Raw genomic sequence first — 13,878 nt, 5'->3', positions numbered from 1 at the left:
TTTTGCTATAGAATCATTTTCAATCACATTCACATGATAAAATACTTTAAATATAAACAAAAAATATTTTTCACTTTTTAACTATAGAAATAATGGACACCAAACACGGGCTTAAAAAAAATTAAAAAAGGCTCATGAGCTAGCCCAACTCTTTTTATGCAGGCCCATGGACTGAACCCAATCTGGCCCTTTGGCCAGAAAAGCTTGGCCATTCATCTCCCGATCGGTTTATCACATTCTACAGTGAACAATATTTCCTAGGTCTCAAATATGATGAACACCAATTAAGAATAGATACGGCAGTATTCTAAAAACCTGGGACCGAGGCGGATAAGATTTTGACGAAGAAATGATTTTTTTTTGCTTTATCATTAGACAATAAGCTCGTCTCTCAAACCACATTCTTTGATTGTCTCGCAACCTTACTCCCTTCTTTCCAAGGTCTCTCTCTCTCTCTCTCTGAATTTGTTTACAGTTGTATGTATATGCCCTGAATAAGGTAGTTCTTGCTTATATATTGAATCGAGCTAGTCCTAAGCTTCTTGTTGTTTGGGGGATGATTTAATTATTTTCTGTCCTTCAACTTCTGGGTTGGAGTTGAAATTTCTTGTCACACTGGTTTATTTGATCTACTCAATATATGTGTTTTCTACAAATCTGGGAATTGGGTTTAATGTTTATGTACTGTTTTTTTAGTAATTGACTGATTGTCTATTTTCTTAACTTCATTTTTCCTCTTAGGACTTTATGGGGTTCTTCTGTCAGATTATTTTCTCTGTTTTCGCTCTTTCTTTAGAAACTGATGGTCTAATTTGGAAAATTTTCATGTCAAAAACTGGACCACTTACTGTATATGGAATCGAAGGTATATTATGGTTAAGATCTAAATCATAAATCTAACAAAGTCTGTCATTGGAATTGTTATGTATGCTTGACCTGTTGGATTCGGCCTTGTGCTTCACAATTATATTGAAATTCCAAATGCAATATCATGAACAATAAGACCTTCTTGCCTATGTTCAAGCATACTAAACAATTTGCATAATCACTCGTGTGGGAAATGAGTAAGGCCTGAAATTTGATGGCTCTCGATAAAGGCCATGAGCTCACACTATTTGTTGAGAATTTACTTAATCATAATCATGCTCAGCGTTAAGAATCCGTTTTTTGTTTAGAGAGAAATTATACCTTCGTTGAATTCTGTAAACTCTTTTGCTTTTCTTGAACTCCAACAATCACGATCTGTAATTCATAGCTGACTAATTTTTCAGCCTCCAATGAAAATCTACACAGGGAATAAAATTGAGAGAATTAGGGTTTTTACTTTTCTTGTGTTAATAAGAATATGAATGTTCTCTACGATTTTTCAAACCCTAGCAGGCTATTAATATAAGTCCAAACGGGTTTGACCGTCTCTTAAACTTAATCCGATCCGCTATTTAATTAATCCAATTATTTAAATCTGGTCCATGAATTGATTAATCCAGTTAATTAATTCGGGCCTATTAATAAGTAAGCTAATTAATTAATTATCCAATACTTATAAATTATTTAATCGGTAAATCTCATTCTTCTAGTTCTCTTTTTGTGTGTGACCCATTTATGTTCTCAATCACGATACTTAACGGTGTGAATTATTATAGTTATTTTAATTTATCACAAATTCACATTTGTCGTCCCAGATTGATATCTAGCAATGTATCATTGCAATACATGTGACGGAAAATGTCACTTAGTATGATAAAATCAAACTTGTTTGTTTACCATAAAACTATAATCATTTCGTCAATATGATCCGTCGATTTCGAGATATGGATATGTGTCAATCTCAATTATCGATTATATTTTTTATCCTACTATTAAGTCAATGTTAGTCAAAAACCCCTTTTGAACTTATGAGTACACTTTGGTCAATAATTTTATTATCAATTTAACTGAATAAAATGTAGATCATAATCTCTTACTATCTAAGAGTGACGAATTTTTTATTAATCATTCACAACCTTCATATGATTCTTGACATACCCGAACGATGTCGTATTAGATGCCCTTAACAGAGCAACATCCAACATTATCAAAGTATGATTGTCCTTATTTAAGGCACAATGATAATCTCAAGTTAAAGGACTAATTCTACTACCGAATGTTAAAAATTAATTACTGACACTCAGATAGATATCCATGTGGAATCTCCCAGCATATCTCTAATGTTTTGTTTGATAACAAAATATTCACGTGTTCATTTAAGTGTCACTACACTTTAACTTGTAAAATCAACTACTTATTGCACAAGTTAGAAATATCACACGTGATGGTCTATCTGTAATAAAGATATTCGTATCTCGTTATTATTTACGATTATAGATGATTTAAAATTCAATTATACGTAATTTGTATTTCACAATCACAACTCTTTTTGATTAACAAATTACTAAAATTTGAATATACGGACTCTATTATTTAATTTAATTAAATATTAATTAAATAACAGATATGCCATAAAACTGTATCAATTATATATTAAAGGTGCTTATGTCCAAAGTTGATTAGACATTGGACATAATACTTACACTATTTACACAGGATCACTATATTGTGAGCTTGCATTCGGTGATAACCATTTCTGCTGCTTCTCCAATACTTCAATCCCAAATATTATTGTTTAAAGTTTAGAGTATGATTCATTTTCGAAATAATTTCTCCAAGATCTAGTGCTTGCGTATTATAGTTGCATCTAGTATTCCTTACATGCTATTGGTCGTCTAGTTCCTACAAATATAGGATCTTGAAGAATGGATTCGGACATGGTAGTACACAATGGTGGATGCCACTGCAAAAAGGTGAGATGGAAAGTGAGAGCACCATCCAGTGTTTTAATCTGGCAATGCAACTGTTCTGACTGCTCCATGAGAGGCAATCTGAGCTTCTCCGTCCCATTAGAAAGGTTTGAGCTTTTCGAAGATTCCAAACAATTCCTTACCACCTATACTTTCGGCACACACACAGCGAAGCACACTTTCTGCAAAGTTTGTGGCATAACCTCCTTCTACATTCCAAGGTCAAATCCGGATGGCATAGCAGTTACATTCAGATGTGTGGATCCTGGAACAATAACTCATGTTGAGATCAGGCAGTTTGATGGAAAAAATTGGGAGAGATCATACGCTGAATCAGGCATTGCTTCCTATTCGAAAGTGCCGGATAAAAGTTCTGAATGAAATCGTTGTAAGAACAAAAATGTGTTCGTGAAAAATGTAGACTCAAAATTTGCACTCCGTTTTCAGGTTGATGGATTTGATGTAATTGTATCTCCAGCAACTACTGTAATGAGTCAGTGATGATTTCAAATGATTTCAACTGTTGAAGCTAAAGTAAATGATTTAGCATATTCTGCTTCTATCGATATTTAGACACAAATGGATTAAAACGAGTGACCACAAATTTCCAGTTTCTTCACGGTCGATTAAGTTATGGTTTAGGCACTCATATAAGGCAGAGATAGGACCTGAATTGTGCGCATTATGGTACAAATTTCATGAATTATATTGAAAATTTATATATATTTTTTTAGGAGAATTGTAACAATGAACAGAAAAACAAGTGAGTTTGGAGATGCTCAAGTCAAGAATGGGTTTGGCTCTCCAAATTTTTAGTAAGACACATATTTAAATACTTGTTAAACTATTCAAAACATATTTAAATTGATTGATCATTGATATATAAAAAATTATGTTAAATAAAATATGAGAAGAAATCAATAAATATTTATTGATAAAAGTAAAATGAAAGCCAAAATATAGAGCATTGTTGGAGTGTAAAATCTATTACTCTCTAAATTTTTAGATGCTCTCTATAATATATAAGATACTTTTTATAAATAAAGAATATGTTTTAGATGTTCTTAAAGAGCAAACTACAAAATATTGCACCAATTTGGGGAAAAATAAAACGGAGTCGTTTAATTTTTCTTGACCTTAATTGCAAAATCTTGAAATCGTGCCTTGGTGATGAAATTATACACATTAAAATTTTTCATTTGAATTGTCTTCTTTAGACTATTCTAGACTTATTAGTCTTCTTTTTTTCATTTTAGAATTATTTTAGAAGGTTAAAGTTATGAATAACATTTTTAAGGTAAAAGCATATTTTCAATTTATCAAACACTGATTTAATGATGGATAAACGAGAAAAAAAGGTCGAATAGCACGAGAAAAAGTAGGTAGGGGTGGTAGTGGTCCAGTGCTTGTGAGATCTCATCCCATGCGCAATTCACTTCCTACACCATGAGCCCATGGGTTGAGTTGAACTCAGATTTCAATCGACCGGAATTCCACAAATGAAGTCCGTGGGATTTGTGAGCTAGCCTACTATCCTACCTTAATTCCCTTATTTTCTTATTTAATTATGTTAAATTTCTATGCTTTTCATCATATGTAATTTTTTTTTTTTTTGGGTACCCAAATTGTCTAAAAATTTAAGAAGGCTCATGAGCTAGCCCGACTCATATTAGGTAGGCCCCAAGGACTGAACGCAGTCTAGCCCTTTGGTCATCAGGCCAAACTCGGCTCACCTAATGGATAGAGCTGAGCCCGGGTTGTCAATCCATTGGCATGATAAGCTTGCCATATTCACACCTAAATGAGTAATGATATTTATCATTATGATAATAAATTATCAGTGATGTAACAATCCACTATCCCTCACATTTATCTCTCCTCTCCTCTCTCTCTCTCTCTCTCTCATATATTTTGAACTGTCCAATTCCATTATTACACAGACCGTCACATCACCGATGATATAACGATCCACTATTCCTCTCATTTATCTCTCTTCTCTTCTCTCTCTATCTCTCTCACATATTTTGAACTTCCCAATCCTATTATTACACAAAGATTGTCAAATCACTGATGAATAGATGAGTAATTTTAATCATCTTTTGATTGGTTTATCACATTTTCAAATGAACAATGTTTCCTTGGTCTCAATGATGATGAACTCCAATTAACATACATTAGTATTCTGAAAATGGAAAAATACACAACTAAAATACTTTAATTTTTTAATTTCACATTTAACAAACTTATAAGAAAATTTTCAGAAAATAGGTGATAAAATAATAATAATTTTTTTTCTAAATACACAAATTCCCCAACCGACAGATCTCTCTTGAACAAGTTCTCCAATCTAGTAGTTTCTTTAAATTGAAAAATCAATGAATCAAGTTCATTGAAATCCATCCAATCCCCTTCTAGGCCATCTCCAATGGCAGCACCAAAACACCAAATTTCACCAAACTTTGGTGTAAAAGCTCTCCAACATAGCATCAAAGTTAGTTTGCACCATTTTGGTCCACCACTATTCACTTTGAACCATTTTGGTGCAAACAGTATAAAGTCATATTTGCCATTTTTTCCATTTGCCAAAGTAATTGATGGAGGGTATTTGGGTCATTTGTGTTTTATATTTTTTAATACAATAATTTTCATTATTTTTATTATTATAGTTATAATTAAAATAATAGTACTTATTATTATTTTTATTACTTTTGTTATTATTATTATTATTATTATTTAATACTTTCATTAATTTAATGTAATTATTTATTTAGTAATTTATGCATTTGTAAAATAAATTATTTAGAATAAAAAAGAGAGAGAATAAAATGACTAAATATTGTTTATTTGGTATAATGGTTGGAGATGATTTTTTGTTTGGTACAAGATTTGATACAAATTTTGGTGCAGGGTTGAAGATGGCTTAATGAACCACCAATCCTCAATTTCCATCACAATTGCACAACCTCAATTTTCTATTGCAACTAATGCTAAAGTCAATGTACTGGTTGCACATGGTCCAGAACTTTGTAAAAAAATTGCCAACGTCAATTCTGAATCCAATTATTAGGAAAAACTAAACCACTGTCGACCACCAAACTCGTCGTCGTACTCGAATTTTCATTCCTTCCTCAGCTGTCCCACAGATCAAGTCCTCAGTGGTGGCACCGCAACAAATGTTGTCACCTCCAAGGTTTAATTTATTGAATTGGGACAACAGTTAGATTTGTGATGTATTCCTTTTCTTACGAGAAAAGCATTTTTTTTTAAGAATTTTGAGTTTTTAAAGGGAATTGTTGCAGCTATGATGATTTGGGTGTAGATGATGGTGGATTTGAAGTGAAGATGGTTGTGGATCTAGGTGGTAGTGATGAATGGTTGGTGCCGATGATGGTTGAGGGGATGGGATAAGATGCTAGATACTTATACAATAAATATAACATGTGAAAGATATAACTAGTTTAAAAGAAGTGCCCAAAGTGGGTGGAAAATGTGGAATTTGCGTGGGAAGTCGGGGGTTTGGGGTCACATTCCACGCAATAATATAAAAGTCTTTGATTGGGAAAATTTTCTTATGGATGTTCCTTTGTGGTCTAAACCATTTCTAGCTATTTATGTCCATTGTAACAATCAAGCAGCTATTTTAAAAGCAAAAATTCATCCTATAATGGAAAGTCTAGACATTTGTAGAAGTCATAATATTGCGCGTTAGCTGCTTAAGAATGGGGTTATAGCTATTGACTATGTGAAGTCTAATAATATTGCCAACCCATTAATCAAAGGATTAGCTAAAGAGTTAGTTCAAAAAACATCGTAGAGGATGGGGTTAAAGCCTATTACAAACTAGATCACATATAACGGAAACCCAACCTTGCGATTGGAAATCCAATGGAAAGGGTTCAATGAGACAACAAAGTTATTGGAGTGATCTGTGGGGGTACTACATTGGATTTATTCCAAACCCTTCCCTATGATGCGTAGTACAAACTGTATTGATTAGAGGATGAGCTAATACACTTAATATTTACTATAGTTGATATTCAGTGGGGATACAATGCACCCTTCATAGAAGCACCTATTTGAGTGTGGAAATGGGCTCACTTTCTAAAAGACTTGAGGCTAAATCTCTAGGGATGTCAAAAAAATGAAAAAAGTTCACGATTGAAGTGAACACAATCGTGAGAACTTAATGATTATTTTAGAAGTCATGTGCGTGTTTTCTATTGTCTCAGTTTATAACTATAATTGTAGAATTCAAGACATGGTTCACTCTATAGTTAGCAAACTCAATAGTACTACAAAGTCAAGGTTCAAGTCGATAGACACCTAAGCCTGCGTGATTTCTACTGTACTCTAGAATAATATTTATATTTATCTTATTTTCTTTCATGTGGGGAATTGTTAGATATTTATACAATAAATATAATATGTGAAAGAAATAACTAGTTTAGATGAAGTGTCCAAGTGGTGAAAAATGTGGAATTTGTGTGGGTGGTCAGGGGTTCAGGTCACATCTCACGCAATAATATAAAAGTCCTTGGTTTGCCTTTTAATCTTTTCCTTTTTTGTATTTTGGGGCCAGGGTTGGGCGAGGGAGGGTATTTTAGAATTAAGATTTGCTCAGTGTTGTATTATGTTTGACCTCTAACCATAGCTTGACTATTTTAAATGACCCTCGAGCTGATGGCACGATTTCTCTCTTTTTGGTTGTCATATTCACTTATGGCATGACTGGCAAGGTAAATTGACTACTATCAAATACAAGTAGGGAAGGACGGAAGTTCTAATCTTGAGTGGCATGATTGGGGCCTTGGACTTCCATGATTAAAATAAATTAATTTTTATTTCATTTTGATCATTTTTTAAAGTATTTAATAGGTTAAACTAGCTAGTATAATATGATCATTTTTTAACAACCCATTACCTACTAGCCAGTAAATGTTGTAAATATTTTTGGATTATGGTGGTGGCAGTTAGATCCATTCTGCCTATATATACACCCATCTAGTTTTGGAAAAAACACAACAAAAATAAAATTACAACTTTTCATATTCTAAAATTTTATACTCGAGTTTTACATATTTTTCTGAAGTACACTCAAGAGTTCTGAGAAACTATTCATGATTGCTACACAAGTGGTCTGTAATCATTGTATCCTGAGAGTGATTGTCCACAGATGTCGCATTAGTTATCGACGGGTAATTCACTTTAGGACATCATGTTATCACGAGACTCTATCAATCAATAAGTTTTATTTCTACACTTTCTTGTTCTGCTAGTTTCTGCTACCAATTATTTTCCAACATGAGGTCCATATTTTACACTGTTGTGACACCATGATGATTTACTTCTTGTTGCGCATCTATTCTTCTATTTTTTTGCTAGCCTTTACTTTCTACATCGATGGTTTTATTGTAGTCTAACTATGAATTTGTGGTTTTGCTAAAGGTGAAGGCAATGGTAATGGTGACATTGTTTTTGCTAAAGGTAAAGGCGATGGTAGTTTCTCAAGAGTTCTGAGAAACTATTCGTGACTGCTGCACAAGTGGTTTGTGATCGTTATATCCTAAGAGTGATTGTCCACAGAGGTCGCAGTAGTTATTGAAGGGTAATTTCACTTTAGGACATCATGCTATCACGAGACACTATCAGTCGATAAGTTTTATTTCTACACTTTATTGTTCTGCAAGTTTCTGCAACCAATTATTTTCCAACATGAGGTCCAAATTTTACACCGTTGTGACACGACGATGATTTACTTCTTGTTGCACATCTATTCTTCTATTTTTGTGCTAGCATTTACTTTCAACATCGATGGTTTTATTGTAGTCTAACTATGAATTTGTGGTTTTCCTAAAGGTGAAGGTGATGGTAGTGGTGACATTGTGTTTACTATGAGGTAGTGGTGGATTTTAAGGGATATGGTGGTAATTGTGGATTCGAGGTACAAGTGGTGGTGGCTATGACAGCAATGGATTAAGGTGGAGGAGGAGTTTGTGGTGATGGTTAAGGATTTGAGATGGTGTTCAACTTTGGGTGATGTTGATGACTAGAGATGGCAGAAAAACCCGACACACTCCAAATGGAGCAAAAAAAACTTGCCTTGACTAGTTGGCGGAACGAGCATGAAGAAGAAGAAAAAGAAAGTAAAAATAATTACAAAAGGAGAAAACACAACCCTAACCTAATATATTTTGAGCATTATTTGCTTTGGATTTTGAAGTTTGAATTTGAATTTTATTCTATAATAATAGCATAACTCGAAATTTTGAAAATGTACAAAAAAAATGGGAGGTTGCAAACGGGGCGGGGCACCACACCAAATACCATCCCTATTGATGACAGTGAAAATGTGTAGCATATGATCGTGAGCTTAGTAATTTTAATTATATGCCACAACAATTAACCATACTCACAAATGTGACCACTTGATTGCTATTTAACTTAGGTTAATTTTCTATCAGTCAAATTTATGATAATATATTTGTTATAAAAGGTCATAATTTGATAACATGTCACATTCATACATTAATGGTCACAACAGATCACTATAAACACAGACTTGATTATAGAGGATCACAATTAACATACAAATGGTCACAAATTTTAAATGTATATATGTTTTGTCACAAACATCTACTGTTGGCACTGTTAACATAGACTTGGTCATATACAGTCACAATTATATTATATTTGGTTACAAACAGTCACAATAAAGACAAATTTTCTCATAATCAATTACATTTAACACATACTTGATCACAAATGGTCACAAACTTTAAATGTAAATAGCGTTAGTCACAAACATTCACCGTTAACAAATGTCTTGTTTCACATGTCACTGGTAACAGAAATTTGGTTACATACAGTTGCAGTTAAGATATATCTAATCAAGGACAGTCGCAATGAAGATAGCCTTGGTCACAATCAATCACAATTAACATATAAATGATCACAAACTTTAAATACTAATGTGTTTTACCACAGACATTCGTAGTTAATAGATGTGTGGTTACACGTCACTTTTAACACAAATTTGGCCATGCATAGTTGCGGAACATATCTCTTGTCACAAATTACAAAATATTTGGTCACAATTTGTCATATTAATTTGTTACAAGTTTCTCAGTCACAAATCTTATAATGTATAGGTCAAAACTTATTTTACAATAACAAATTATATCAAATTAACTAGTCACAAGTTATTTTCTATTACAATTTATCAAATTAATTGATCACAATTTATTTATCAGTCATGAAATTGCTCTTCATACATATTCTCTAATTACTCATTTAAGTTTAAGTTCTTACCGTTAAAAAAGAAGAAGAAGAAGAAGTAATTCAACCTATCGATTTGTTCTCAACAAAATATAAAACGTTTATTGTTGGTTGTCTAAACTTGCCCGCTCGAATGAGGATCCAAGTTGTTCCTATTGGGTAGTATTGAGCCTCTCTCACCCCAAAAGCTAGCTCAAAAGGTGAGATTTTTCCTTACACTTATAAACTGAATACCAACCCCATCTATAATCGATGTGGGACAACATCAACAAACTCCCTCTCACATATCGGGCTTTGAGGAAGACCAAATACATCTCCCCTCCACAACGGGGTCTGTAGGAGACCAAAATCGTCTCCCCCTCATACAAATCTGTATCTTTATAGTCGTTGGGCCGAAGACTTGTTGATAAACTGGGCTCTAATATTAGTGTTGGGTGGTATTGGGTCTCTCACCTAAAAACTAGCTCAAGAGATAAAGTTTTCCCCCACACTTATAAACTAAATATCAACCCCATCCACAATCGATGTGGGACAACCTCAACAATTGGTATTATTAGGTAATTGCCTCAAAAGTCAAAAGTTGGAGGACTTTTATTCCAAATAATAAAAGGTAATCATTGTATGGAAAACTTCTAATTAAAGTTTAGAGCAGAACCCTCGTAGAATTTGATCTCCAATTTTACAGTCGATTTTGGAGTACTGCACATGAAGGAGTCCTCTTTTGAGTTGAAATTGAACTCTTCTACTTGATTATTGATCCTACAATAGTGGATGCATTTATTATTTCGCATGTGTGTCCTGAGAGTTGATCCGAGAGAGAAATATTATGAGCCTAGTATCTTGAGAGTTTTCATACAAAGAGTAGAAAAATTGGTATGATAAAGCTCGATTCTATTTTTCTTTGTAATACTTGGAGATTGAGTTGGTGAGTAAAATTCTATATGGTTGTAATAATTTTCATATAGTGAAAGGCTTTAATGATCCATTTAATTTTTGTATTATATTATTCTTTTGCTAATATTCTCTTGAACAATAAAAGATTCTGCGGCTAAATAGAAATAAAAGGAAATTAACGTAAAATTCCCAATAGTTCCATGGATGAGTTGCCTTGTTAAACATAGAGCAATTAGAATTCATGAGAAATTAATGAATGGGATAATAATGAAGAATTTTCTACGGGAGCAAAAACCAAGAATTATTAATGGGAGCAGCATCAAATCACCAATCTCCCAGTGATCGAGCGACTTTCAGTCGCCTCCGTAGCCACCACACCCTTATCCATTTTTAACGATGACGATGAAAAAGTCGATGTGACATCTATGCTTCTGCCATGTGCACAGCGATCTTCACCACAGGTGTGTGTGGGGTACGCGGAAAGGACAAGGTCCTCAATCTTCGGTCATCACCGTCAATTGCCATCGATGTGTGGGGGACTAGGAGTCAGGACAATTGATTTGGGTTTTTGGAGACCTAAAATAAATTAGGTTTTTGAAATCACTTTTCGATAATATAATTTTAACAAAATTACAATATATTTTTTTATATAAATAAAAATATACTTAACTCCTATTATTTGAATAAAAAGACTTGATAATGTAATTTTAAATGAACAAGTCTATGTGTACACTTTCCGTGTACACATTCGGTGACAACCCCCTCACATTGAGGTGTGGCCCACAAACAATTTATTATGTGTGGGCCCCCTACATGTGAGGGAGGTATAAAGGATTGTATACATTGAATGGGTACACGTAGCATAATTCATTTTATATGCGTGTCTCCCTATAATTTTCCCCTCTAAAAAGATGGAACCGGAACGGGTAATATTTTGACAAAGAGATGATTGCTTTGTCACTATCATTAGACGATAAAGCTCGTCTCTTCAGCTACATTATTTCGACTGTCCTGCAGCCTTACCCACTTCTTTACAAGGTCTCTCTTTCTCTCTGAATTTGTTTAAAGTTGTATGTATATGCCCTGAATAACAATAATCATGAATCTTGTTTGGGTAGTTCTTGCTCCTGCATAATCTTGTTGATTGGGTTCCAATTTTGCCTATGTCTATGATTTAATTATTTTCTGTCCTGCTATTTGTGTGATAGAGTTGAAATTTCTTCTCAAGCTGGTTATTTATGTACTCAATATATGTGTTTTCTACAAATCTGGGAATTGGGTTTTATGTTTATGCACTGTTCTTTTAGTGATTGTCTATTTTCTTAACTTCCTTTTTCCTCTTGGGACCATATGGGGTTCTTCTGTCAGATTATTTTCTCCCTGTTTTTGCTCTTTTCTTGAGGGTCTAATTTGGAAAGTTTTTACGTCATAGACTTGAACAACTGCATCAATTTGAGGCATCATTTAACATTGTATATTGAACCAAAGGTATATTATGGTTATTAAAATCGTAAATCTTAACAAAGTCTGTCATTGGAATTGTTTTGAATCCTTGACCTATTGGATTCGGCCTTGTGCCTTACAATTGTATTGGAATTCCAAAATCGATAAGATGCACAATAAGATCTTCTTGTCTAGGTTCAAGCATACAAAACAATTTGCAAAATTACTCGTGGGAAATGAGAAGGCCTGAAATTTAATGGTTCTCGATAAAGGCCATGAGCTTGCACTATTTACCATCTGTCGCCAAAATGTTCAATTATCAAGTGCTGTGATCAATCAGATGGTTTTGTATTACAGAACTCCCAATGTGAGGTTATAGCTTTGTCTTCCCAATAATAACTTTCTTAAAAGTTTCATAAACCTGTCGAGTCTTGCAAATTTAGGTGTCTCTGTTGAATAAGTAGCTCTGCAAAATACTCATTTATTTACACCTATCTTTGAACTGACACCAACTTTTACACAGGATCACTAGATTGTGAGCTTGCATTCAGTGATAAACATTTTGATTCTTCTGCAATACTTTAATCCTAAATTTTACTGCATAAAGTTTTGAGTATGATTCATTTAAGCAATAATTTCTCCAAGACCTATTGCTTGCGTATTATAGTATTATAGTTGCACCTACTATCCCGTTTGATTCTTGCAGATATAGGATCTAGAAGAATGGATTCAGACCTGGTAGTACACAATGGTGGATGTCACTGCAAAAAGGTGAGATGGAAAGTGAGAGCACCATCCAGTGTTGTAGCCTGGCAGTGTAACTGTTCTGACTGCTCCATGAGAGGCAATACACACTTCACCGTCCCATCGGAAAGGTTTGAGCTTTTTGAAGATTCTAAACAATTTCTTACCACTTATACCTTTGGTACGCACACAGCGAAGCACATTTTCTGCAAAGTTTGTGGCATAACCTCCTTCTACATTCCAAGGTCAAGCCCAGATGGCATAGCAGTTACATTCAAATGTGTGGATCCTGGAACACTAACTCATGTGGAGATCAGGCAGTTTGATGGAAAAAATTGGGAAAGCTCATACAGTAAAACAAGCATTGCTTCTTGTTCGAAAGTGCTGGATAAAAGTTCTGAATGATTTTCGATAGAAGTAATCCAAGCTGTTAGGTCATGAAAGATGAAATCAGTTTATACAGAATAAAATCCTTGTAAGAACAAAAATGTGTTGGTGATAAATATAGAGTTAGAATTTGTACTCAGTTTTCAGGTTGACAGGTTTGGTGTACTTGTATCTCCAGCAACTACTGTAATGAGTCAACGACGATTTCAAATTATTTCAACTATTGATGCCAGAGTCAATGATTAAGCATAGTCTGCTTCTGTTGTTATTTAAGTGCAAGTAGATTAAAACAAGTGAC

At 33.8% G+C, this 13,878-nt stretch overlaps 1 protein-coding gene and 1 pseudogene across 2 annotated transcripts; both read left to right on the top strand.

Moving 5' to 3' along the window:
- Positions 1-287: 287 nt before the first annotated feature.
- On the top strand, positions 288-3,388 carry LOC111367554 (centromere protein V-like). Of its 2 annotated transcripts, XM_022988490.1 has the most exons (3): positions 288-441; positions 2,767-2,944; positions 3,059-3,388. In XM_022988490.1, exons 2-3 carry the CDS (start codon positions 2,793-2,795, stop codon positions 3,216-3,218), a joined length of 312 nt encoding a protein of 103 aa, XP_022844258.1. In that variant the 5' UTR covers positions 288-441; positions 2,767-2,792; the 3' UTR covers positions 3,219-3,388. The 2 variants fall into 2 exon arrangements, with proteins under 2 accessions (XP_022844258.1, XP_022844257.1); XM_022988489.1 differs by having other exon boundaries at positions 293-441; positions 2,767-3,388.
- Positions 3,389-11,906: 8,518 nt separating this feature from the next.
- On the top strand, positions 11,907-13,831 carry LOC111367553 (annotated as a pseudogene).
- Positions 13,832-13,878: the final 47 nt, after the last annotated feature.

This window comes from Olea europaea, chromosome 18 (genome assembly GCF_002742605.1).
Source record: "Olea europaea var. sylvestris chromosome 18, O_europaea_v1, whole genome shotgun sequence".
Classification (NCBI taxonomy): domain Eukaryota; kingdom Viridiplantae; phylum Streptophyta; class Magnoliopsida; order Lamiales; family Oleaceae; genus Olea; species Olea europaea.
The sequence above is the reverse complement of the archived record's forward strand: the minus strand, read 5'-3'. Positions and strand labels throughout refer to the sequence as shown.

What these genes read in the sequence shown, in the direction of transcription:
- LOC111367554 (XM_022988489.1), top strand. Translation starts at nt 2,793, where the DNA reads ATGGATTCGGACATGGTAGTACACAATGGTGGATGCCACTGCAAAAAG.